General features: G+C 42.4%; 1 protein-coding gene across 10 annotated transcripts in view; it reads left to right on the top strand.

The window, feature by feature from the left end:
- MTMR3 (myotubularin related protein 3) overlaps positions 1-27,849 on the top strand; it is a 125,586-nt gene that overhangs the window by 86,417 nt on the left and 11,320 nt on the right. For 9 of the 10 annotated variants that reach the window (XM_043436873.1, XM_043436858.1, XM_043436839.1 and 6 more), the window contains 8 exons: positions 1,743-1,909; positions 12,771-12,867; positions 14,647-14,760; positions 19,310-19,515; positions 20,009-20,140; positions 21,456-21,567; positions 24,909-25,104; positions 25,896-26,081. In XM_043436873.1, coding sequence (XP_043292808.1) covers positions 1,743-1,909; positions 12,771-12,867; positions 14,647-14,760; positions 19,310-19,515; positions 20,009-20,140; positions 21,456-21,567; positions 24,909-25,104; positions 25,896-26,081 — 1,210 coding nt within the window. The remainder of the gene's footprint in view (positions 1-1,742; positions 1,910-12,770; positions 12,868-14,646; positions 14,761-19,309; positions 19,516-20,008; positions 20,141-21,455; positions 21,568-24,908; positions 25,105-25,895; positions 26,082-27,849) is intronic. The other variant, XM_043436887.1, reaches the window with a different exon arrangement.

Below are 27,849 nucleotides of genomic sequence, written 5' to 3'. Positions count from 1 at the left end.
CATTTTATCCCATTTGTGTTATTTTGTGTGTGTGTGAGAAATTCTTGTTCTGAACAATTAGAAAGTAATTTATGTAATCATGGCTCTTTGCCCCCAAATTTTCAAGTGTGCTTTCTTAAGAATAGGGGTATTTTCTTACATAACCACAGTATCATTATCAACTTCACAGTTTTACACTTGTAATACTTTTATCCAGTCTGCTACACATGTTCTAATTCTGTCAGTTGACCAAATAATGCCTTTTTATAGCATTGCCCCTACCTCATTCAGAACAAGATTCAGTCAGGGTCACATACTGTATTTAGTTGCCATGATTCTGTAGCTTTCTTTAATCTGGAATATTTTCTATCACCTTTCTTTATCTTTTTGACATTAGCACTTTGAAGAAAACAATCTTTTATTATAATAGAATGCTTCTTTTGTGTCCAGTGTTTCCTCAGGAATAAATTGAGGTTGTACATTCTCAGCTGGAATACTGTACACAGGAGGTGGTGTCCTCTTCAGGATATTGTATTACAGCTAGAGGCAAACAGTGCCCGCCTGTTCCCCACCAGTGATGTTAGTTTTGATCATTCTTTGAAGGAATCACCCACTTTGTGTGTAATTTCTGTATGTTCTCCATTGCAACTGATAGCAATCTGGGAGGCACTTTTTAAGACTCTGCAGATGTCCTGCTGCTCGTCAAGGTTCTTCAGTGTTGGCTTTATCTGATCTAATCTTCATTATAATGGTTGAAAAGGGTGACTGAAATGAATTTTAAATGTAGTAGCTCTCCCCGTTTTCACTCCCCAAATTTTTGTTTTATTTTTATGACCTATTCTAGAGTACCAGTGAACATTGTGTGTGGGCATGTTGATAAGTCACACTAGTTGGGATAAGAGAGAGGTTTAAGTGACCTCCTTGTTTGTTTGTTCAAATTTTTGTTGGAGTATAGTTGATTCCTCCTTGGTTTTTTTTTTTTTTCCTCCTTGGTTTTAAGGTAAATATTTAAGTTGCTTTTTAGCCATTCAGATTTGGCTTGCTTTTGATAGATACTGGTTATAACTTACTGTTTAAAAAGCTTGTGTATTAATTACTCAGTTTTAAATACTGCATTTGAAAAGATTAAGTATTTTTTTTTACACTGTTTTAATTATTTTAATCTCCTAGTTATATATATGCACTAAAAATTGCACTTGATAATAGAACGGTTTTGGTCTCTACACGGTCACAGCTGAGAGTTTCAGGGTGATGTATCTTATTTTCAGTCTAAAGGTGCTGATTTTTTCTAATTGCTAAGTAGATTAATTTTGAAATTAGTCCCTAATTGGCTAAAAGTAGTACTGTGAACTGCTTCTGAGTTTAGCATGACATGTCATAACAAAACAAAAAGAACTTTTCTAAACATATTTCTTGAGAGGGACAACCATAAAGCTTTGGTGGGAGAAGTGGAATGAAACCCCATTCCTGGAAGAGGGACTGCTATTTTACTTTAATAATTTCATTAATCAGTCTCAGAAGAGATTTTATTAAAGTTTTCCACATGTCTAACTTTTTTCTTCTTGACATTTTCCATCATTGACTAAAATCTGTTGGATGTGTTTTTTCAAATTATAAATCATAAATATTAGACCACCTCTATACTAATGTTTTTTGACTGTAATTATCATTCACTCAGTAGGCACTCTTGAAATGGTGGTTTCCCTTAGGTTTCATTGTCAGCTGTCTTCTGATTACATTTGTACTTGTTTGGCTTTACAAAGGTGTCAGTTCTCAACCTTTGAGCAGTGTCAAGAGTGGCTTAAGAGACTGAACAATGCAATCCGACCACCTGCTAAAATAGAAGATCTCTTCTCATTTGCATACCATGCTTGGTGCATGGAGGTCTACGCCAGTGAAAAAGAGCAACACGGAGACCTGTGCAGGCCAGGTAGGCCTTTCTAAATGTGCAGATGCTGGCTTTACTGAATTTACTGCTTGAGACACCCTTAACATGAAATGAGACTCCTAAAATTGATGTATTTATTAATCAGTGTACTTTTCATCAAGCACCTAGCACGTGCTCATCATTCTTCTAAGCTCATTAGAAGATGTCAGTTCTTCCCCATGAAAATTAGAAAACACCAGTTTACTGAGCCTGACTAAAAATACTGAGGGTATGGGTGTTATGGAAACCCCCTGAAAGGGAGCCATGAGTGTTGTATACATGTTTGTGAAGACTTCACGTTAGGAGTGGCATTTGAGTAGGCTTTGAAGATTGGAAAGCTGTTATTGATAATAGAATGGGGAAAAGAATTTTAGAGCAAGTAGCACTAATAAAGGTAGAGGTGTGAGGTTAGGCCACAGAATAATGGATTGCAAAGTGACCTTTTGCTGTCTTTGAATTTTCAAGTCCTAGAGTACCTTTTGTAGATAATCTAGGAGTCTGGGTTCCAGACTTCCTGACTCCTTATGAAATCTTTGTCTTCCTCAGTATGTTTCTGTCTCAGAAATGGCTCTGACCAAGTTCATGTCGTTTCTCTGTGTGTAATTTTCTATAAATTGTGTGTTGACATAAATAGAAGTTTGCTGATCTATCACTGAATCTTAAAAGATATGTTCAGCTTGAAAGCAATGACTTGAATTGCTAAGCTGTGAAACAAGGTGCGCTTCCTTCTAATACAGTATACTTTAGAGATTTTTTAAGAGATTTTTTTCCTTTAAACCTCAATCCTGAACCTTCAATCTTAACACTCCTGCTCTGGGTTGTTTTAAACATGGGAGGCTAATCTAAGCTTGTATCCTTTTGTTTCCTGGCTCATTTACTGGTTGAAGCTTTTGGTTCATATGTTTAATTAAATTATAGCAAACATAGGCATATTTTTAAAGGTGCTTTACTATATATACTTTTGACCCTCATGACCTTGTCAAACGGTCAGAGTAGCGTGGTGTTTCTGTTACGGTAGCCAAAGAAATGAAGACTCAGAGGCAAAGCCTATTGCAAAGTCCCACTCAATGAAACTATGAGTCATGCCTTGTAGGGCCACCCAAGACGGATGGATTATGGTGGAGAGTTCTGACAAAATGTGGTCTACTGGAGGAGGGAATGGCAAACCACTTTGGTATTCTTGCCTTGAGAACCCCATGAACAGTATGAAAAGGTAAAAAGATGTGATACTGAAAGATGAACTCCCCGGGTTGGTGGGTGCCTGATATGCTACTGGAGAAGAGTGAAGAAATAGTTCCAGAGAGAATGAAAAGGCTGAGCCGAAGTGAGAGCAGCGCCCGGTTGTGGATGTGACTGGTGTTGGAGGTGAAGTCTCATGCTGTGAAGAACTGTATTACACAGGAACCTGGAATGTCAGGTCCATGAATCAAGATAAATTGGAAGTGGTCAAACAGGAGATGGCAATAGTGAACATCGACATTTCAGGATTCAGTGAACTAAAATGGACTGGAATGGGTGAATTTAATTCAGATGACCATTATATCTACTACTGCGGGCAAGAATCCCTTAGAAGAAGTGGAGCAATCCTCATAGTCAACAAAAAGAGTGAGATGCAGTAATTGGGTGCAATCTCAAAACGACAGAATGATCTCTGTTTGCAAGGCAAACCATTGAATATCACAGTAATCCAAGTCTGTGCCCCAGTCACTAATGTCAAAGAAGCTGAAGGTGAATGGTTCTATGAAGACCTACAAGACCTTCTACAACTAACACCAAAAAGAGATGTTCTTTTCATCATAGGGGACTGAAATGCAAAAGTAGGAAGTCAAGAGCTATCTGGAGTAACAGGCTAGTTTGGCCTTGAAGTACAAAATGAAGCAGGTAAAAGGCTAACAGACTTTTGGCAAGAGAATGCACTGGTCATAGCAAACACCCTCTTCTAACAACGCAAGAGACTATGCATGGACATCACCAGATGGTCAATACTGAAATCAGATTGATTTTATTCTTTGTAGACAAAGATGGAGAAGCTCTATACAGTCAGCAAAAACAATACCAGGAGCTGACTGTGGCTCAGATCATGAACTCCTTATTGCAAAATTCAGACTTAAATTGAAGAAAGTAGAGAAAACCACTCGACCGTTCAGGTATGACCTAAATCAGATTCCTTACGGTTATACAGTGGAAGTGACTAATAGATTCAGGGATTAGATGTGATAGACAGAATGCCTGAAGAACTATGGATGGAGGTTCCTAACATTGTATAGGAGGCCATGCAAAACCATCATTAAGAAACAGAAATGCAAACAGGCAAAATGGTTGTCTGAGGAGGCCTTACAAATAGCTGAGAAAAGATGAGAAGCAAAAGGCAAAGAAGAAAAGGAAAGATATGTTCATCTGAATGCAGAGTTCCAAAGAATAGCAAGGAGAAGGATAAGAAAGCCTTCTTAAGTGATCAGTGCAAAGAAATAGGGGAAAACAATAGAATGGGAAAGATTAGATTTTCTCTTCAAGAAAATTAGAGATACCAAGGAAACATTTCATGCCAAGATGGGCACAATAAAGGACAGAAACAGTATGGACCTAACAGAAGCAAAGGATATTAGGAAGAGGTGGCAAGAATACACAGAAGAACTATACAAAAAAGATCTTCATGACCCAGATGATCACAATGGTGTGATCAAGCACTTAGAGCCAAACATCCAGTCATGTGAGGTCAAGTGGGCCTTAGAAAGCATCACTACAAACAAAGCTAGTGGAGGTGAAGTCCAGCTGAGCTATTTCAAATCCTAAAAGGTGATGCTGTGAAAGTGCTGCACTGAATATTCCAGCAAATTTGGAAAACTCAGCAGTGGCCACAGGACTGGAAAAGGTCAGTTTTCATTCCAATCCCAAAGAAAGGCAATGCCAAAGAATATTCAAACTACCGCACAATTGTACTCATCTCACATGCTAGCAAAGTAATGCTCAAAATTCTCCAAGCTAGACTTCAACAGTATGTGAACTGAGAATTTCCAGATGTTTAAGCTAGATTTAGAAAAGGCAGAGGAAGCAGAGATCAAATTGCCAACATCCATTGGATCATAGAAAAAGCAAGAGAATTCCGGAAAAACATCTTCATTGACTCCGATAAAGCCTTTGACTATGTGGATCACAGCAAACTGGAAAATTCTTCAAGAGATGGGAATACCAGACCACCATACCTGCCTCCTGAGAAATCTGTATGCAGGTCAACAAGCAACAGTTAGAACCAGACATAGAACAACGAACTGGTTCAAAATTTGGAAAGGAGTACGACAAGGCTGTATATTGTCACCCTGCTTATTTAACTTATGGGCAGGGTACATCGTGCGAAACGCCGGCCTGGATGAAGCACAAGCTGGAATCAAGATTACCAGGAGAAATATCATAACCTTAGATATGCAGATGACACCACTCTTATGGCAGAAAGCGAAGAAGAACTAGAGAGCCTCTTGATGAAAGTAAAAGAGGAGAGTGAAAAAGCTGGCTCAACATTCAAAAAACGAAGATCATGGCATCCAGTCCCATCACTTCATGGCAAATAGATGGAGAAACAATGACAGACTTTATTTTTGGGGGCTCCAAAATCACTGCAGATGGTGACTGCAGCCATGAAATTAAAAGATGCTTGTTCCTTGGAAGAAAAGCTATGACCAACCTCAACAGCATGTTAAAAAGCAGAGACATTACTTTACTGACAAAGGTCCATATAGCCAAAGCTGTGGTCTTTCCAGTAGTCATGTATGGATGTGAGAGTTGGACCATGAAGAAAGCTGAGCACTGCAGAATTGATGCTTTTGAACTGTGGTGTAGGAGAAGAGACTTGAGTTCCTTTGGACTGCAAGAGATCAAACCAGTCAGCCCTAAAGGAAATCAATCCTACATACTCATTGGAAGGACTGAAGGTGAAGCTCCGATACTTCGGCCACCTGACGCGAAGAACTGACTCATTGGAGAGGACCCTGTTGCTGGAAAGATTGAAAAGGCTGGAGGAAAAGGGGACGACAGGGAATGAGATGGTTGGATGGCATCACTGACTCTATGGACTTGAGTTTGAGTAAGCTCCGGGAGTTGGTGATGGACAGGGAGGCCTGGCGTGCCGCAGTCCATGGGGTCGCAAAGAGTCGGACATGACTGAGCAACTGAACTGAACTGCAGGGCATTGACAGAGTCAAAACTTGAAAGCAGTTCTTAGTTATTGGGAACTGATTGTATGATGTGCTGTGGGTATGAGGTGAAAAACAGGCACCTGCCCTTGCGGAGCCTCAGGGAAAGTCTTAGGAATCTGAGCTTCCCACAAGCCTGGTCAGCCAGTGGGACCCACAGTGGTTCCCACAGGTCACTGACAACCAGCCTGGGAAGGTGATGAGAATGTGCCTAAGCTCTCTCTCACTTCACTCCTTTATCCATTCCATCTTTCTTTTTCCTTCTTTATATGCCATTGGTTTTGTTTGTTTATGGGTCTTTTCAGGTGTTTTTTTTTTTTTTTTTGAGTTTTTAAAGTGATTTTACATGCAATCAAATTTGTGAATTTTACATGTATATTTGCTAAGTTTTTAGCCATTACATCGTTTTTTTAAATTGTTTTTATTTGGCCATACCACACGACATATGGGATCTTAATTCCCTGTGAAAGTTGCTCAGTCATGTCTGACTCTTTGCGACCCCATGGACTATACAGTCCATGGACTGAATTCTCCAGGCCAGAGTACTGGAGTAGGTAGCCTTTCTCTTCTCCAGGGGATCTTCCCAACCCAGGAATTGAACCCAGGTCTTCCTCATTGCTCTGACCAGGGATCAGATCTGTGCTTCCTGCAGTAGAAGCATGGAATCTTAACTACTGGACAACCAGAGAAGTCCCCATTACATCTTTTCCTTTTTTTTTAATGCAAATTTCTCAGACTTTACTTTTTGGCTGTGGTGAGTTTTCATGATCGTGCATGGGCTTTCTCAAGTTGTGGCGAGCAGGGACTGCTGTTCATTTCAGTGCACGGGCTTCTCATTGCAGTGGCTTCTTTAGTTGTGGAGTGTGGGCTTCAGTGGTTGTGGCTCCTGGGCTCTAGAGCACAGACTCAGTAGTTGTGGTGCACGGGCTGAGTTGCTCCGTGGCATATGGGATCTTCCCAGACCAGGGAAGACTAGGGAATCTGCGGGCAAGGCGGAGTCTTTTTTTTTTAATATTTATTTATTTTTGGCTGTACAGGGTGTTTGTTGCTGTGCATTCTTCGCTCTAGTTGTGGCCAGTGGGGGCTACTCTTTTGTTGCAGTGTGCAGGCTTCTCATTGCCCCGGCTTCTCTTGTTGTGGAGCATGGGCTTCAAGAATTGCAGCACCTGGTCTCAATAGTTGCAGCTCCCAGGTCCTGGAGCACAGGCTCATTAAATGTGGTGCTACGGGTTCAGTTGTTGCATGGCATGTGGCATCTTCTGGAATCAGGGGTCGAACCTGCGTCTCCTGCATTGGCAGGCGGATTCTTTACCACTGAGTCACCAGGGAAGCCCCCCAGTATATCTTATGTATTAGATTGTTTAATCTCTACCATCTCCTTGGATAATGAAGTTATTGGGTGTACCTTGTTGTATTATGTTAAGAAGTTATTGTGTGTACCTTGTATTGTGTTATGTAAGAACTTTGATTTGTTTAAGGCTCTTAATTACAAAAGGCATTCCCTAGTTTTGGGCTTTAGTGTTTAGTTAACAGTGTTTAGTTTTAGTTAACAGTGTTTAGTTAACAAGGCTTGAATTTCTCCTAACCTGTTTCTCTCAGAACCACAGACTGCAAATTCCTCATCGTTAGGTGATTCCTTATTTCTTTGATAATTTAGTTTCTTTAGGATTTGAGTCAACTCTTAGAATATTCCTAAGATGTGCCAGATCAGAACTTAACTCCTGTTTATTAATTGTAAATGGCTTTGTCCTGAGCTGAGATGATTTTACTTCCCAGACCTTTCTTTCCCTTGACAATATTTGGTATTCGTTGGCCGCCAGGACATCCACAGTTTCCTGGTTTTTTTTTTTTTTTTTTCATGCTGTGGATGGAGGCATTTAGGGGGCAAAATACTGATTTAGGGACTAGAAAACCTGAATTCAAACCTGTACTCTACCATTTAATTTTTAAAACAACGCTGGGCAAGCCATCTGTCCTCTCTTCAGTTTCCTGTGTTCTTCAAAGTGTGGGACATTTTTCTTCCTGCCCAAGCTGATCTGTATATTCTGAAAGTTAGCACTGTTTCAGTTCAGTGAATGCTTGAGTGCCTCCTAAGTGTCATGCTTATGAAAACATTTTGGAAAGTATGAATATATAAAGTGATACCATTGTAACTGATTGGAACTTACTCCATGACTAAAGGTTGTGTTGTGTGTTTAATATGTATGTTCCACACTGAAGTCAACCTGCTACAAGTCATATGCAGTCTTAGTGTACTTCAGTGACTTGGTTTGAATGTGTGTGCATATGTATGCCTTTTTCCTTTAATATATTTGCACTGTGAAGGAAAACTCGCCCTTGAAAAACACTGTGGTGGCATTTTTAAAGCCAGTCAGCCTAGTTCTTCTGTCTCTACCCAGTATTGTTGGGTATTGGTGGTGGCTACAGCATTACTCACCAGTTAGGAGCAGACCAGACAGCCACATTCCTTTAAGTCATCTTTAGGTGAGACAGCACCTGAGGTATTTCAAAGTCATGGCCATTTTTTAACCTGCCCCAGCACATGAGATCACAGGCATAGACTCCGAAGGGTGGAAGTTAGTTTAGTCTTTTAGAAGTTATTAAAACCTTTTATGGACTCTTCTCTGCCTAACCTGTTAAGAGTAGAATGTGTCAGAGAGGAGGGAAATGGGAAAATTATATTACCTTGTATTCATGTAAATCTTAGTTTCTGACTGTATAACCTGTCATAGTTAGCCAGCCATCCTATGGCCACATTGCTCTAAGTCTTAATCTGTTTTGGAGGAAGTCTCCATAATGCTGTTAGAGTTCATTGCAAACCTCTTGACTCTGCTGTTAGCCCCATTTCAAAGTCTAAATTAAAGAATGGACTCAAGCTGTATGCTCAATATCCTTCTCGTTTTAGCTGTCTTCTTGGTGGTAGTTTTGTATGTGAGCATTAATCTGGAGTCTGACAGATGACTGGGCAATTGAGTTGCTAGTTTAGTAGCATCAGACCAGCCTCTCTGACCTCTTCCCTGTGAATTGCCTGATAAGCACCTTTTGATTAACCACGAACAGCATGACTCTGGGCCATATACTGTTGTGCAGCTGCCTGTTTAGAGGAAGTAAAAGCCCTTGTCAGCAGAGTCTGCTTTCTGAGTTTGATCGCAGTCCAGTAATTGTACATCTAGACAACTGAACCGGGCCCTTTGTTCACAGAAGAGAAGGGTTCTTCTCTCCATATTTGAAAATCTGGAGGCTGTTTCTCACCTTCTCTGACTCTGGCACTGACCTTCCTCACATCCTGGGTGCGGGCCTGGCCCTTCTGCCCCAGGCCTTTAGGTTGCATATAATTGTAGGTGTGAGTGAGTACTCAGGATCACCCCGGGAGCTAGACTTTTGGGGGGAAATTTTTGTAGACTGCTGGTTGATACTGAATTTATGGTAGAGGGACTTACTGCTTTAAAGAAAAGTTTATATTCTCATTAAAATAATTGCTGGACTGTATGTAGTATAAGAAATACAAAATGTTAAAGAGGTACAGATCCTCACTTGGGGATGGGGAAGGCCCATAGGAAGGGTTGAAATGGAAATAAAAACCAACAGATAAATTGGGGTTATTACAGCATATCTGATGTTGAATTGGTGGAGATATGAGAATTCTAAGAGGGGAGTTCTCAAGGAAAACCCAGCAGTGTTTGTGCTTGGCTTGCACTTTTCTGGCAGGAGAAGCACAAGTGAACTTCTAACAGTTTCGCAAAAGCCAGTTGATTTACTCTGTGTATGTAAGGTCTGCTGCTCAGTGTTTTTTCAAGCAATGGTTTTCAAACTGCAGGTTGTGATCCACCAGTGGGTCATGAAACCAAAGTTTTAAGAAATGAAGTATGAAATGAAACACTTAGGATAGAAAATAGCAGTGAGTCACACACATAGTAAGGGTCAGTATTGTTTTATGAAACTCTTGAAACATACATTGTATTGAATTGTGGTGTAAAACATTCTTACTGTAGGTTGTAATGGTCAGATTCAAAGTTGATGAAGTCACTGCTTTAGAGAATACAAAGAGAATTAAAACTCATTCTTGGTTCTCAGGGAACTTGAAATAACAGATGTTTTTAAATGATGGCTACTCAGTATATGTTTGTTTGTAGCTCAGTTTCATGCTGGGAATGGAAATTCTAAACCCATTCTTGGGCAGTGGTTCTATATAGAAAACTGCCTGAGGAGGAGGGAGGGGAGGGATGTGGAGATGGTTAATCTTAAATTTATAGGATTCTATTTAGGGTGTCTGGGTATCCATTAAGATAGAGGTACTAATGTAAATGACCACTAAGTAAATATCTTTTTACATTTTTCAGAGACTTGGAACTATATTCCAAGTTGGGAGAAATCTTGTCATTAATTAATGAACTTGGAAGTTGCTATAGTTTTACAGCTTTTGTATTGTGATTATAAGTGAAAAGACCCCCTGTCTAGAATTCTTGATGGTCACCATTGCCTACAGTTTGTAGACAGATGGCACTCCTAATTCAGATAGCTTTTTCCTGTTTGAAAGATTATACCACTTTTAAAACTTCGCCAGAATGGAATAGATTCAGTTGATTATTTCCTCTTGCATCTCTGAACCTCATCATTTTATAGCTCTCCTTCAGGAAACATACAATGCCTAGTTTAAGCTCAAGAAGAGCAGTTTAAATGGGAAGTAGTTTTATAGACTTGTCCTTCATTCATGTAATTGCTGTTTCCCATTCTGAAGCTCTTCTCCCAGGAGAGCAAAGCTGTGATCACCAGTGCTGGCTGTTTTGTGCTTTTGTTACTATAGTTTCTCCCAGCCCCACCAGTGTTTATTTTACAGCCTGTAAGGCTATATGTTAGAGGTATTGCCGAATGGTTTGTTTTGTTGTTGTTTGTTCTTTATAAAATTACTGTTCTAGGACTCTGTTCTCACCGAAGGAAATATTTCAGATTTAATGACTTTTATATTTGGTTCATTTCTGCCTCTCTAGCTCGCTGTCTTAAGGAAGAAGGAGCCAAATCCACGAGGGCAAATGTAGGCGGGTTATACTTGTTTGGGTGGATGTTCTTACAAATGCTCGGCGTTCTAGTTAGTAGTGTGGTATTTCTTGAGATTCCTGGATACAGGCAGTTAAAGTCCTATGATCTTTTATTTATTTATTGGCCGTGCTGGGTTTTTGTTGCTGCTCGGCTTTTCGTGGGGGCTATTCTCTAGCTGTGTTGCACGGGCTTTTCATTGCGGTGGCCTCTCTCGTTGCAGAGCATGGGCTGTAGAAGTGCAGGCTTCAGTAGTTGGCAGCTTTGTGGGTTCAATAGTTGCGACTCCCGGGCTCTGGAGCACAGCCTCTGTAGTTGTGGCACAGAGGCCTGGCTGTTCTGACCAAGGCATGTGGGATCTTCCTGGACCATGGATTGAATTCATATCTCCTGCATGGGCAAGCAGATTCCTTACCATTGAGCCACCAGGGAAGCCCTGTCTCATGATCTCTTAACTGCAATTCTGTAATCTATAAGGTTCTGAAAATCAAAGATTTTAATTTTATTTGATGGTTTGACTTGATCTGAGCTAGCTATTTGCTGCTTTATTTAACCCACTTAGTTTGAGTTATCCATGTATTTCACTGTAAAGGTGTTAATGTTTGTTTAATGCTTTTGAGATCATTAACCCAGCGTTGCCAACAAAGGTCCATCTAGTCAAAGCGATGGTTTTTCCAGTAGTCATGTATGGATGTGAGAGCTGGACCATACAGAAGACTGAGCGCCAAAGAATTGATGCTTTTCATCTGTGGTGTTGGAGAAGACTCTTGAAAGTCCCTTGGACAGCAAGGAGATTCAACCAGTCTATCCTAAAGGAAATCAGTCCTGAATATTCATTGGAAGGTCTGATGCTGAAGCTGAAACTCCCAGTACTTTGGCCACTTGATGCCAAGAACTGACTTATTTGAAAAGACGCTAATGCTGGGAAAGATTGAAGGCAGGAGGAGAAGGGGACGACAGAGGATGAGATGGTTGGATGGCTTCACTGACTCGGTGGACATTGAGTTTGAGCAAGCTCCAGGAGTTGGTGAAGGACAGGGAGGCCTGGTGTGGTGCATTCCATGGGGTCTCAAAGAATCGGACATGGCTGAGCAACTGAACTGATAATACATATACCACCGTAAAATCCAGAAAGCTCAATTTCTGAAATCTGGCCCAGAGAGTTTCTCATGAGGAGTTACAGATCCATATTACTCATCTTGGTGAACTTACTGATTTTATTTCTTATGTATACCATCAGTCTGAATGTGGAAATAGGAAGCTAGCCAGTATAGTGACAAGAACATGGGTTTTGGGATCAGACAGAGCTGCCATAATAATCTCCCCAGTCTGTTTTATCCTCTGTAAAATGTGCTCAGTGATACTGCCCTTAAATTTGATAGTAGTGATTAGATGAGATAATATTAATTCCTTTTTAATTTTTTAAATTTATTTTTAATTGAAGAGATAATATCCTTGATCAGAATTAATTTCCTCATTTCTTTTTATAGTCTTATCCCAGCAGGAGATTTTTTTAAAAACTAAATATGGTATTTATTACAATACTTAAAAAAAAACTAAGTAGGGTACCAGTGCTTTTATTCCACTTGTTTTGCAAAATCATACTCCTTTCTTCCTTTCTCCTGTCTGTCTTTGGTCCCTAGGGGAACATGTAACGTCAAGGTTTAAAAATGAAGTGGAGCGGATGGGTTTTGATATGAACAACGCCTGGAGGATTTCTAACATCAATGAGAAGTACAAGTGAGTTGTATTTGGTCCCTGTGGACTGTGTTTCATGACCACTGTCTTTTCTAGAAACCCCAATTCTCATGTGGCAGAACATTTGAATTTAAAATTTTTCTTTAAAACAGAGTTTTATTTATTAAATATAAGTGTATGATTTTCAGAGTACTTATTGAGCCTCCTGTTTCCATTGCTATCACTGGAGTGGAAAGAGATTCTTACTTAGTGGAATCCTGGAGTCTTCCTTCCGGTCCCCTCCAGGCCTCTCTCCTGGCACATGTACGTCTAAAACCTGTAGGCAGGCAGGTTCTGTTGTCCTCATCACTGTTCGATAAAACACTTAGGAGCTGGTTTTTACGTACTTTTACCCCAGATCATATGAAGTAGGCTTAAGTCTTATTCTGTTCTTTAATTCATTGATCTAAAATTAATGTCATAGCTATGATTGTTTAACCTTTAAATATTAATGTAACCATTACTAAATATTTCCTTGGAAGGTATAAGAACTTTGATAGGGAAGGGCAGTTAATTACTATGATTTTGGTGATTCAGATTTCTATAAAATGAAAGAAAATTGTCCAGAATTTTTAAATTAACGTGTCCTTTTCCTCTTAAGTTTCCCTGCAGCAGTTGGAGACATTAATCCCTGTTGTTATCTTTCCAACTGCCTCAAATTATGATAGCTGTTTTCTTGGACTGTTTGTGGGTAGCCATCAGGACATTTAATTTTTTGCTGGAAAAACTACAGCTAATTACTGTATACAGTTCTTAACATGGACCTTGAGCAAGGAGGTGTTGCCCAGAGTCAGGAGCTACAGGTGTGTCATACCTTTGCCTGTTCTCAGCTGACAAGTCAAAGGAGAGAATCAAGGTGGGAGGGGGTCCTCAGGGAGCCTGGGGCTGCGACAGGCTTTGCTCGCATGTAACCCACCTTTCCTATACTGGAGACTGCGTATCTGCCGAGTGAGCGGCCATACTTGGTGAAGAGCTGCTGCTAGGTAACGTGGTACTTAGAGGACAGGAGCGTAGCAATCCAAATAATTGTGAAGTAAGACAAACAAAACACCTAATGTTTTCCCTAATGAAAGCAGCTTTTTTAAACACAACACTGTAAGTCAACTGTAAGATAAAATAAAAATTTTTAAAAAACTGGCTTTCCCCCCTTGATTGTAGTTCTGAAGTGTGTTTTATAGAAATGATGATTAATAGCATACTCGCATCATTGACTTGGCTTAATGGGGCTGTGATTGTGTATGCAGGTGGGGCTGACCCACTCTGCTGCATCTGTATACCCACAGCTGCACCTGTTACCTACAATTAGGACACCTTGTTTGGTTCACATCAGACAACACCTTAGTAATCCTATGAGGTCTCTGGGAAGTCGAAACTGGGGGCTCTTGCACTTACTACGTTTCCCTGAAAGACTGAGGGCCTGGTAGAGTAACACAGACTTCCACCTTTGCAGGTGAACTGGGTACCTGTGTAGTTAGAAGTGATCCGTATATTGGTTACAACAGTTAGGGTAGAGTGAGTGCCTCTCAGCTCCCTTTTTTTCATTGATTGTTAAGATGGCCAGATTTCCAAAAGGCAGCATCAAATGGAACAACCCAAGGTAGTATCACTTGACATGCATAACACTTAGGGCAGCCCGCTCCACTGAGTAGGGCGAAGCCTCAAGTCTTGCTCCTTGCTGCCTTTTGAACTGGCTCTGGGGTAGCTTGATGCACACCCTTACCCTGGCTCACTCGAGTCTCTCCTCCTCCTTCCCTTCTCCCTCTTCCTCACTGTCCCTGTTAGGCTGTGTGGTAGCTATCCACAGGAGCTCATAGTGCCTGCCTGGATCACTGACAAAGAACTGGACAGTGTTGCCGGCTTCCGGTCCTGGAAGCGCATCCCTGCTGTCGTCTACAGGTAAGGAGGCCTGGCCAGGTCCCGCTGGGTCTGGTGCTGCCACCTGGGGTGGGGCGATGTTGGTTCAGGGAGCTCTCCAGGCTGTTTTGTGCTTCCTTATTGTTAAAGTTGCTCGTCCAGTCATGGACCAGTCAGTACTTCACTGGAACACTACCTGATGATTCAGCTGACACTGAAAAGAAAATTTTGATTAAAAAATGGCTGGATTTGCTATTTTAAGATCCTTCTGACATTGTTTTGTTTTTTAAAAATGTTTATTTAATTATGGCTGCGCTGGGTCTTCGTTGCTGCAATGGACTTTTCTCTAGTTCAGGCGAGTGGGGTCTACTCTAGTTGCGGTGCACAGACTTCTCATTGCGGTGGTTACTCTTGTTGCGGAGCTTGGGCTCTAGGGCAGTGGGCTTTAGTAGTTGTGGCTTCCAGGCTCTAGAGCACAGGCTCAGTAGCTGTGGCACGGGGGCTTAGCTGCTCCACAGCCTGTGGGATCTTCCAGGACCAGGGATCGAACCTGTGTCTCCTGTATTGGCAGGCACATTTTTTACCACTGAGCCACCAGGGAAGCCCTCTTCTGACATTCTATGGGAAGATAATGTATTCACTGCTTTTAGCTTCAGTTGATGACCTTTGCATTGAGAGAAATGAGTCCTGGAAAGTGAGAAGAGGGAGTGTAGATTTGTGATTGTCTTTGTGGTTGAAATATTGCCACACGGAAAAAGTTTGTTTTGAGAGGGAGCATTTAGAGAAGGCTAGCCCTTGGCTGGTTAGAAGATACTAGAGATCAGAGGCAGGAGAGTCAAGGGAGCCAGATTCTAGAAGGGGTGGTGATGTGGTCACAAGCACAGTGTTGGAACTCAAGTCTTCTCTCTGACACCGCCTTGCTGTGGCACCTTGAGCAGGTTCCCTAACTGACCTCAGCCTGTTCCCATGATGTTCTCAGTTCACAGGTATGCTGTAACATCTGAGTGATTCTGTCACACAAGGCTTCCTAATCAGTGTCTGGAGTAGATTGTATTCCTGAGGGCTGCTTTTGTAATTCAGTGACTATGTAGCTGAATCCTCACAAATCATGTGAAGTTTTTAAGAAGTCATTCCCTCATGTTTTGGAACAATTTCAGATGTCCTTGTAATATTCATAGTCCCCATTTCATTTTCCCCATTTGCAGACTTTATGGACTCTCCTTGAATTTGGGCCAAACCAGTGAGGCTTAGTTAGAAGCTCATGCCAGAAGGAAGTCCATTGAAATACTGAGGTGGTAAGAAGGGGTTTAAAATTAAAACTTCTTGTATAATTCCTAGTGAGGTAACCAGCTTGTTTTCTTAGTCCATGGAAGGCAGATTTTAGTGGCCATCCTGAAGAGGGAGAGATGTGAAAGTACACATTTGCTTCTGGCCCAATGAAAGTCGCTCAGTCGTGTCCAACTCTTTGTGACCCCATGGACTGTAACCTGCCAGGCCCTTCTGTCCATGGAATCCTCCAGGCAGGAATACTGGAGTGGGTAGCCATTCCCTTCCCCTGGGGTTCTTCCCAACCCAGAGATCGAACCCAGGTCTCCTGCATTGCCGGCAGATTCTTTACTATCTGAGCCACCAGGGAAACCCATTAAATTTTCAGTCTCAGTTTTCATCACTGTTGTTTTCAGACACCTCTAGAAAAGTAGGTCACCAAATTTACCTATCATTCAAGTGGTAAGGTTGACACAGGAATTAGAGAGCAGTGCAAGCTGAAAGGATTTGTGAGCCTTGCCAGTGATCGGGCCAGCTCACATAGGGAAGGCCGCCAGCTGCTGCTGTGCCGCCAGCAGCTGTGTTAGATCAGCAGCCCTGTCGTTTGCGGAGTTAGCTGACTTTGAGCATAAGGGGAAAGGACTCTCATCTCAAAGCAAGGGTCATTCCGTGAAATTCTCCCTGTTGGTAGAGAGGCCTAAAAGTGTAGGCTAAAGAAAGACTTAGAATAAACACGGGAAGCTTCTTGTCCCTTCCAGAGTTTATGCCAGAAGGAATGAGCTTTGTTAGCTCAGGTGGCAGGATGCTTCTGAATCCAACATGTGTTTACTGAATGTAGTTGTGTGTAGATCGCTAATGACTCCTGAGGTTGCTGGCCGCACTTTTCTTGAAAGCACCACATTGAACCAGCATCTGATCAGTGCTTTCTCCCATGGTGACGAGAGTGCTTAATTGGATTTATTATTGAAGATGGAGGTTGCTTTAACACAGTGACAGTGCAAAGGCTGCCTGCCCATCTGTAGTGCAATTTACAGCTCTCTCACTCTGCATTGAGTGATGATTAGAAACTTCTAGTCATGGGGCTGTCTGGTGGCTCTGACGGTAAACAATCTGCTGCAACACAGGAGACCCAGGTTCGACCCCTGGGTCGGGAAAATCTCCTGGAGAAGGGAAGGGCAACTCACTCCAGTATTCTTGTCTAGAGATTTCCCCGGACAAAGGAGCCTGACAGACTACAGTCCATGGAATCACAGAGTTGGACACGACTTAGCAACTAAGACTTTCACTTTTCAAGTCATTTAGGGAGTTTGACTAATACTAACTTCGGGACAGTTTAAACATTTGTATCTTTCTATATGTAAAATTGAAGAATTCACTGTTTAGTAGGGGGCTCATCCATTGAACATCTTAAGTTTATTTTTCCTGGTTCTGTTTTAAAATGATAGAAACACTCTTTAGTGATTTTTAGCTACAGTGTTTTGTTCTCTTTCCTGTTATCTAAAGCATTTAGGAGACTGCGGAAACAGCTTTTTGCAGCAATTCAGTTGCCATGTAGCTATCATACTATGATCCTAAAAACCCAAGACCCAGGCTGACGAGTGCCATCTACTGTTCTTCTCGAGTGTTGCTAGGAAAAATTTGGGAAGAAAAGGATGTGCAGCAAAGGCCCCACCACCCTATTCTGTAAAGAGCTGCCGCCCCTCAGCTCATTGGTTACCCGGCATCTATTATTGTATGCTAGTAGGCATTTTAAGAATCAATGAGGTTTTATTTATAGTTTAGCTGCATTCAGCAGTTGACCTAATTGTTGTGTTGGCTATACACAAGTACTTTCTATTATTTGTCTCTCCTAATGAGGGAGGATTTAAAAACGACAAACAAACTGATGATTCCAGTGGAATTTATTGTTCCCAAATTTAATTTTATTGTTTATGAGCTTTAGGATTAAAGACAAAAATTTTTCTCACGTTGTCCTTTGAACAAGACATCTAGATGCAATAGTCTGTTAAAAACCCATCTGTGCATAAAACATCCACATATGTTTTATGTGGATGAATGTGTATTTGGAAACAATTTTAATGGGAGTAAAGACATTGACTGTTCTCTCTAGGATATAGAATTTGGGAGATAAAATTTTTCGTTCACCTTTTAATGTGCAGCTCAGTGTTCTGAATATGGTCACAGTGTTGTTCGGCTGTCACTATACTTAGACTTCAGTGTGTTCTCCCCACCCTGAAAAGAAGTCCCAGACCCGTTAGCAGACACTCCCCGTTCCCTCCTCACACTCCCCAGCTCTGGGTTATCAGTAAATCTGCATACTATCTCTATAAATTTTCCTGTTCTGGACACTGTATAAATGGAATCATAATGTGTTCTTTTGTGACTGACTTCTTTCACTTTGGAGCAATAACATACTCAAGGTTCATCTATGTTGTGACATGTATTAGAGCTTGATTCCTTTTTGTTACCAAATTACATTACCCTTACAACTTTTTAGTTGCTAAAATCACCTTACTAAAAGTCCTAATTAGGAAAAGCTTGGATAGACAATCCAAGACAAAAGGTTGGATATAATTTCTGGTCTTTTTTTTTTTTTTTTCATCAAAAAGGGTCTTATCAGAGTATGGCTTATTGATGCTATTCATTTCCTTCTAAGAGTTTATGGAAGGGTAACTGGCTCATTGAGCTCTCTGCCTATAGTAAGAGCAGTTGTGACTCATGAAATCTCAGGAGGTTTTGTAAAGCAGTCCATTGTGGCCCAGGTAAATATTTCAGTCCCAAATGTGGGATATTGTTTTGAAAAGAATCCTCAAACCAGCCATAATTGCACAGTTGCTATGCTGAGTCCTCAGAAATCAGTGAGGAAACAGATGTTTGTCTTAGCATCCATTAAGCTTGGATATTCAGGGGTAGTATTAAAAAGGAGAGATTAATGCTTCATTATTAAGTAGCAGAATTAGTGTGGCATTGGTATTTTATTTTTTACCCAATTTTCCAAAAGCAGTTATTCAGGTAGTTTTCCAAAAGTAGTTATTCTTCATGAATATTTTGTTTTATGTAAGAATACACATTTATCATTTTGTTGGTTATTCTACAAAGGTCTCTAAAATGGTATGATAATCCAGAAAGATCCAGATAGATTTCATTATTCTGATGGTTTATAAAACTTCTTCCCTGGGAGGCCTTAAAGTTAACCCATCACGTGCCTGTAGTCAAACCATTCATTAAGGCATCTAAAATCTATTGTGTCACACTGTGTGTGAGCACAGAGTTCCCGGATAGGGCCGCAGGGCTGGGTGCGGTTGTCGTCTTGTTCCCCACACAGGCACCAGAGCAACGGCGCTGTCATTGCGCGCTGCGGACAGCCAGAGGTCAGCTGGTGGGGCTGGAGGAACGCCGACGACGAGCACCTGGTGCAGTCAGTAGCCAAGGCTTGTGCCTCCGACTCCCGATCCAGTAGCAGCAAGCCGCCACCGAGGAACAGTCCCCGGGACTTCCCCTGTGCAGGAGACCTCTCTGATGTGGAGTTTGGTAAGTTGTCCCTGGGCCTCTGGCAGCAGTTTTTATAGCATCTGACAACCTTTTCTTGAAATGGCCTTTTTCGTTTAAGACAGAATTTGGTTTCTTAGAATAGCAAGAGTAAAACTTCAGTTAGTGGGATTGCTTGAGGAGTAATGGGTCTTGGCAAAAACCAGAAGACCTTCTCTTTCAAACTTGGTTTAAGAGGACTAGAGTGTTGTCTTTCTTGCCGTCGTGACAAGATATGATGGGGGACCTACACAGTTTTTCCAGACCGTGAGGCTTATGTTGTAGTCATTCTAGGTAGAACTGAAGTATAAGAGATTGTAGGCAAAATAAAAAACAAAACTCAGGAGAGAAGTCCCATTGTATTTAGGTAGTTTGGGTTAGGTGGATTTCAGTTAATCGAGTTTTTTGGGTACTGTAATAAGTGTCTGTGGTTCTTATTTTGCAACAGCTCTGGGAGAGACAGGTTCATTGTGTTTTTTCTTCCTGATGTCCCCAGATTCTTCTCTGTCGAATGCTTCAGGAGCAGAGAGTCTAGCCATCCAGCCGCAGAAGCTCTTGATCCTGGACGCACGCTCCTATGCCGCAGCAGTGGCAAACCGAGCCAAAGGAGGCGGCTGTGAGTGCCCAGGTGAGGCGCGCAGCGCTGCTGTCCTCGTGCGGGCCGCCCGTGCCCAGCTGGGCCTCAGTCCTCAGCCTGAAACCAGTGGGCAGCCATGTTCTCAGCCTGTCCTGAGGGAGCCGCATCTCCTTGGAGTCGCAGTACTGCATGCTCTTTTCATGGGAGAAATGGAGGAGGGAGTGCAGTGAAACCAGATTCTGCCTTCCCGGTGCCAGCCTTTTGGTGACAAGGAAAGTCAGTCCTCTCCCTTAAGAAGGCCTGTTAGGTTTGGAAGCTGCTTCTTTGGTGGCTTGATTTCTTAGCCTTCTAAAAGCTTTTTATTGTGTTTGACATTGGGTATGTTCATCACTGGCCCCACAGAAAAGTCCTCAGACGGCTTTTACTTGAAAAACGTGGGGTAGAATTTGAAGAAAATGCAGAACTCTAGTGAAGCGCCTCGGTCCTGACCTGTGGCGCCCCACCATGTGCATCCTGGCTTTCCCCACGGAGGGGCCGCTGGGTGCCGCTTGTGTGCCGATGGAGCAGGGACAGGCCTCGAGCCCCGTGCTCAGGTGTGAGCTGATGGCTGGAAAGAGCAGTGTGAGTACAGGATTCGAATGCGTGAGTGCGGGGTTCTGCTCGGTTCTCCTTATAAATTCCAGAGGTGCATGTTAGCAGAGGCCCAAGAAGTAAACCTGGGGTAAGGTAGAAGAAAATGTGTGTCCACCCTCAGTCATTCAGTCATGTCTGACTCTTTGTGACCGCATCAGCTGTAGCCCACCAGGCTCCTCTGTCCATTGGATTTCCCAGGCAAGAATTCTGGAGTGGGTTGCTATTTCTTACTCCAGGGGATCTTCCTGACATAGGGATTGAACCCACATCTCCTGCAGGTGGATTCTTTTCCATTGAGCCACCTGAGAAGCCCTAAAGTGGAAGTACACAGCTTTTTTTTTTTTTTTTTTTTAATAAAAGCTTCTATTTTATGTCAGTACCTTCTTCACATGGAGAAGGAAATGGCAATCCACTCCAGTATTCTTGCCTGGAGAAATCCACGGACAGAGAAACTTGGCGGGCTACAGTCCATGGGGTCATAAAGAGTCAGACACAACTGAGCGACTGACACATCCACACATCTTTTTCACAAATCCTTCCTTTTCAAAAAGATGGCTAAAAATCAAGTGCAGTGCTGTATAGTAAAGGCCTGGGCTAACAGTCATCACAACACCAGTGTTTCATTAGGCAGCAGCTCCAGTGGATTTGTTCTAGAGCCAGTTTGCTCCTTTTGAACTTGGCGTTGTGGACGTTAAACTCAACATATCTGTGTTCTCTCTGTTGCTCTCTGCAGAGTACTACCCAAACTGTGAAGTTGTTTTCATGGGGATGGCAAACATTCATTCAATTCGGAGGAGTTTTCAGTCTCTGCGTTTGCTCTGCACTCAGATGCCAGATCCGGGAAAGTAAGACCTTGGCCTTGGCTTGAAGTTTGCACTGCCCTTTTTTTCTTTTTTAATGAGTTGGAGGGGGTCTTTCTATTTTTTTGGTAAACTTGAGTTTTACCATGAGTCCATGGGTGTTCTCCTTCCTGTGTGAGGATCATGCAGCAAAAAGGAGGAGCTGGGAGAAAAATCTAGCCCTTTGAAAGGTTTGAAAATGTGCAGCAGAGAACAGGTCTCAACCCTCAGAACAGAAGCACTGCTGCCTTATTTTTCCCGGGCCCTCTTCTTTCTCTTCTCCATGTTTTTGACTCAGAGTAACTTAATTCTTTGTTTTCTGACATCCTGTAGTGACACTTAACCTCCTCTGAACTGGAGTGTTTTACCATGAAGAGTAAAAGTGTATTCATCATGTTCTAGAAAGGGTTAAACCTTTAAACATGCCAGGAGATCAGCTCCTTTTACATTTGCTTCTGAGTTTAAACTACTTTCTTATTTACTAAAAACATTACCATGATTTTTATTGCTTATTAAAAATGAATGGCTGGCATTTGCTGTGAGGAAGGTGAAATAACACCCCTTCCCACAAGGGAACTGTTTGAATACAAGATAAATTAGGAGGAATGCTCTGTAAAAACAAATATGGACAGATAAATATTTAAAAGCCCCTATTTTACTATTTCAGGAAGCCAGGCTGGTGCCAGAGAAGATAGAATTTTCTGTTTTCTGGTGTTCATGCAAGAGCCCATAGCAATTTCTCTGAGTTCTGTTCAGTAGATCTCATGATTGCATCAATTTTGCAGCATCCTTTGATTTATTAAATCAAATGGCTGCCTGAATCACTTGTATGAACTCCTGGTAGCAAATGATTAATTTCATCATAGTTGCAATCAGCCGAGAGGGTGAAGCATTTGTCCTTGGGGAAAAGCCTGACCAAAGAAATGATGGCTGTCTTACCTGGAGGGTCAGCAATTTGCAACTGCTACACATACTTAGAGCCCAGCTAGTAGCACTCCCTTCTCTGCTGATGGCACACAGAAAGAGTCTGCTGAGGGTCCAGGGGATCTGCCACTAATTGCGTGACTCAAGCCAAGTGGCTTAATTCCTGTGGTTATCAGGTTAATTCCTGATAACCTTTTTCCTGCCTATAAAAGGGATAGTGTCAATACTCCCTGGTCTCTAATATCTTCCATAGGTTAAAAGTCTTTCTTAAAAAGCTGTTTTTTAAGCTCTGAGTCAAGAAGATGTAATTAATTAGGCCTTGTTTGGTCCACGTGAATGTCGGGGAGGAGGGAAGTTGTAAAGGAAGAAGGAGATGACTTGTCTGTATTTGGCACAGATCATAATGCATTACTGACGCTTCCCTGTAGATAGAGATGCTATGGCTGTGGCGGGAGTAGCTGTAAGCCGGCCTCCTGACACTTGTTTGCAGCTGTGAAGGGCTCAGGCCCGGTTGTGTTTCTCCCTCAGTTTTTGAGAACAGGACGAGGGAGTCTGCAGTATCAGCGCAGTATCAGTACTTCCTCCATTGGCAGATTTTGCATGCAGCTTCTGTGTTAGGCATGGAGGCACTGACTGGGTTTTAAGGATGAGTCAGTCAGATTCAAGAGAACTGGGTTCTCATTTACTGTTTCTCCAGGGGCCAGGAGGTAACTTGGTATTTGTTCTCCTAAGCCCCACCTTTTAGTTTTCTTTTTCAAGACTGTGTGAGGAATAAGAATAAAGAATCCACCTGCAAAAAATGTTTCTCATGTATTTAATAGCCCATAGAAAGTCTTGAGATAGAATTTTTACCCACGATTTAATAAGTAGGAACCTTCAGTGTATGCTAGGCACTGCACAGGGCAAGTGTAACTGTGCCTGAGACAGTGTCTGCCCTCTTAGGAGTCAGTCTGGTTGGTAGAACAAGCCAATCCTTGTGAAGCCAGCAGTTATGCAGTACGTTCTGTTGTCTGTTTGCCTGGAAAGACCCTCTCTTTCAGCTATTCCAGAAACTCATACTTATCCCCCAAGGTTTAATAGGCCTTTATAGACTCATCACAGCAAAAGCCTTCTCATAGTTCCCTGATAGAAGTATTCATTCCCTCCTCAGACTCAATGTTTGAAGGGCTGGACTATGGCCTTAACCACAGATCTGATCATATTTTGGAGAAATTTGAGCTTTTTGTGGGGGGGTGGGAAGTAGAATTCATGGCAGGGCACAAGAAACAAAATGTGAGCACAATTTTAAAAAACCTATTGTCATTATTCCCAAGGGGTAGTTCTTGGGATCTGATACTTTTGAAAAAAGATTCTTTTCGATCCCAGCTGAATCCAGTCTTCACTAAGCCCAGTAACAATGTGCAGCCATTGACTACTCATTTGTGTGAGTCTAAATCATTAGAGTGGGCCTACCCAGTTCTAATCCATAACCATTCAAGACTTGATCAGTAGTGCTAAGTGATGCTATCTGCACTGGTTTTGGAGTGGTATCCAACTTGTATCTTGTTGTGAAAGTGTTATGTCCCTCAGTCATGTCTGTCTCTTTGCGACCCCGTGAACTGTAGCCCACCAGGCTCCTCTGTCCATGGGATTCTCTGGTCAAGAACACTGGAGTGGGTTGCCATTCCCTTCTCCAGGGGATCTTCCTGACCCAGGGGTTGAACCTAGGTCTCCTACATTGTAGGCAGATTCTTGACCATCTGAGCCACTAGGGAAGGCACTGTATCTTGTTACAGAAACATGTTGCTTTAAATATATGTAATTATTTTATTTGTGTGTACCAAGTCTTGGTTGCAGCATGTGGGATCTTGAGTTGCGTAGGCGAACTCGTAGTTGCAGCATGTGGGATCTAGCTCCCAGACCAGGGATCGAACCCTGGCCCCCTGTATCGGGAGCACAGGGTCTTAACTGGACCACCAGGGAAGTCCCCACAGACATATATATTTGAGTTTTCCTTTTTTTTTTTTTTTTTTTGAGAACTTGTTAGGCAGAGTTGCTGATTGTTAAATACAAATATTTTCTTTTTTCCATCTCAGAAGTGGTTGCATTTTTTTCTTTAGGAGAAAATTCCAGAAAGAACGAACTTTACTGGGTAGATACAACTCTTTACGGACTGAAAATTATTAATTCTCCCTGGGAAATTAGCAGTAAGATTTTTGGAACAAAAGGTGGCCCTGTTAATTACTGTCCTATTTCTAAGGCTTTCCTGTGTTGCGTGGTGGGGCCTGGGCCTAGTCCTTGTACATACTTTATAAAGACAGAGATTTCCTGTTTGTTTTCTTTGGAGGGAAGTGTCTTTGGAAACTGCTTTTCAGTTTGACAGGTGTTTGGCGTGACCCAGTGTGTCGTCAGCGTCTCCTGTCCCCTCCTGTTTCTTGTTTCAGCTGGCTCTCAGCTCTCGAGGGCACCAAGTGGCTCCATCACCTGTCTGTGCTGCTGAAGTCGGCACTCCTGGTGGTGCACGCTGTGGACCGGGACCAGCGGCCCGTGCTGGTGCACTGTTCCGACGGCTGGGACCGCACCCCTCAGATTGTGGCACTGGCTAAGCTCCTGCTGGACCCTTACTACCGAACCATAGAGGTAGGGCTGAGCCCTTCAGGATGACCAGGGAAACCATGCAGGGATTTAGGATCAGTTTTGGCTGAGGTGGTTAGGTCCAGTCAAAGTGAAATTTCTGTGGTTTAGAATCACTGCTCCTTTACCTTGAGCTAAATTGTAGTAGTACCTACCACAGCACCTGTCCCTCTTTAAAGGGGGTGGATTGTAGATAACAAGGTACTGAGCATACAGACATATTTTCCTTTGCAGAATATCTACGTGGAAAAGTTTTGGCTACCCCGGAAAATGGGGTTTTTGTAGGAAGGATCTTGACGTGCTTCTTAGGGTAACGGGTCTAGATATCACCACAGTGTTCTGTGCAGAAAGAACCCTATTGTGAAATATCACCTGTTGGATTAGAGAGACAAGAAAAACCTTTAAGGTATCCTAAAATATATGTAAATCTGGGATTGGGGAAGATTTTACAAACATGACTTCATAAGTGTAACATGAAAGAAATCTAAAAATAAGATATGAAGGGGACAAAAGGGTGACTTTTTAATAGTGAAGGAAGCACTAAAAATACAGTCTTAACAAAGACTTAGATAAACGCTTAATTTACCACCCCTCTGCTGATTATGGAGTGGAGGCGGGGGAGTTGGGAAGCCGTCCTAAGTATGTGTCCTATCATTTGGCCATGGGGCTGGGTCGGGGCTCCTGATGGACTGAGTGCAGGCTGTTGAAAGGGATTCCTGTTGGTGACCTTGGGTTCAGGACAGTCATAGTTTGGATAGACAGGCACAAATGGGTCTCTCCTGGGTGCTTCTCCGCAGGGTTTCCAGGTCCTCGTGGAGATGGAGTGGCTGGATTTTGGCCACAAGTTTGCGGACCGGTGTGGCCATGGGGAGAACGCGGATGATCTGAATGAGCGTTGCCCAGTGTTCTTGCAGTGGCTTGACTGTGTTCATCAGCTTCAGAGGCAATTTCCATGCTCTTTTGAGTTCAATGAAGCATTCCTTGTGAGTCTTTGCTTGTGATTCTTCATTTTGGGGACCCTCTAAATTCGTAGGGGTATCAGTGTAAGTGTTAGTGGGCCAGTTTTCACATTTAACAGTATCCTTTCTAGATTTAATTAAGGGGCTATTCTAACCTTTTTTATTTAAAAAAAAAAAAAAAGGTAATACAGGTGTCTGTTCATTTAATGAATCCATGTGCACTAAGTTTATATAAAGTCTTTGAGTTGTTCCACTGTAGCTTTAAAAATGGATAATAGAAGTGCTAAACAGTAGTTAAAAATAGAAACAACAGATTTTTGTCTCCTCCCTCCAGTCGGTCTTACCAACCGCCTGGGTCTATTTCACACTGTCCGCTCCCGTCCTTTGAAGGAGGACACACTGGCCTTGCCCTCTTCCAGCTTCCCTCCACCTGTGCACCAGCTTCCACTCCCTCCTCTGCTCAGCTTCACGGCTTCAGCATTCCTACTTCCCGCCCTCTGTGTCAGCCTGTTCCCGCTTTTTCTGGATCACTGTTGTCGGTATACAAACACGGTGCAATGCCTCCTGTTTGATCACACCTGTTCTGGATCCTGCATCCCCCTCGGGCTGTTTCCTCATTTCTTATTTCTTCACAGCAGAGCTCCTCAGATCTTCTACATTTACTCTCTAAAATTCTTCTCCCATTCTCTCTTGAAACCTGGTCAATCAGGTGTTCACCCCACTTTACCAGAGCTGCTCTTGTTAAGGTCACCAGTGATCTTCACGTCGCTAACCCAGTGATCAGTTTTCAGTCACCTTTTAAAAAAGTTGTAGTATAATTGATAACATTTTGTTAGTTTCAGGTATACAACAGTGATTTGATATTTGTATATATTGCTAGTTAGTTAGTTCAGTCGTTCAGTGGTATCCGACTCTTTGCGACCCCATGAACCGCAGCACACCAGGCCTCCCTGTCCATCGCCAACTGCCGGAGTCTACCCACACTCATGTCCATTGAGTTGGTGATGCCATCCAACCATCTCATCCTTTGTCATCCCCTTCTCCTCCTGCCCTTAATCTTTCCCAGCATCAGGGTCTTTTCCAATGAGTCAGCTCTTCATATCAGGTGGCCAGAAGTATTGGAGTTTCAGCTTCAACATCAGTCCTTCCCATGAACACCCAGGGCTGATCTCCTTTAGGATGGACTGGTTGGATCTCCTTGCAGTCCAAGGGACTCTGAAGAGTCTTCTCCAACACCACAGTTCAAAAGCATTAATTCTTTGGCGCTCAGTTCTTTATAGTCCAGCTCTCACATCTGCTAGAAGATACCCCAAAATCTAGTTAACATTTGTCACCATGCATAGTGACAAAGTTTTTTTCTTGTGATGAGAGCTTTTAAGATGTTGCTCTCCTGGCAGCTTTCAGATATACAGCACAGTACTACTCACTGTCTTACAACCGACCCCCTGACTTATATCCCCCTAACTCATGTCACATCCCGCTGACTTGTTTTGTAATAGGAGGTTTGTACCTTTTGACTTTTCTTCATCTTCTTTGGTTCATCGTTAATATTTGGCATAATTTAATCACCCCTTTCTGAAACACTTTCTTCAGTTGACTTCTAGCACACACTCTTAGTTCTCTGCTTCACCAGCTGGTCCTTTCTGTCTCCTTAGCTGTTCTTCCTTACCCCCCACTTCTGAATGTTGGGATGCCCCAGAGGTCAGTCTCCTCCTCTAGGGATTTCATCTGGTCCTTTGGCTTTAATTGCCATCTGTGATTCTCACATGTATAGTCTTCAGCCTAGACCTCT

This window comes from Cervus canadensis, chromosome 1 (genome assembly GCF_019320065.1).
Source record: "Cervus canadensis isolate Bull #8, Minnesota chromosome 1, ASM1932006v1, whole genome shotgun sequence".
In the NCBI taxonomy this organism is placed as follows: Eukaryota; Metazoa; Chordata; class Mammalia; order Artiodactyla; family Cervidae; genus Cervus; species Cervus canadensis.
This window is presented reverse-complemented; position numbering and strand designations above follow the sequence as displayed.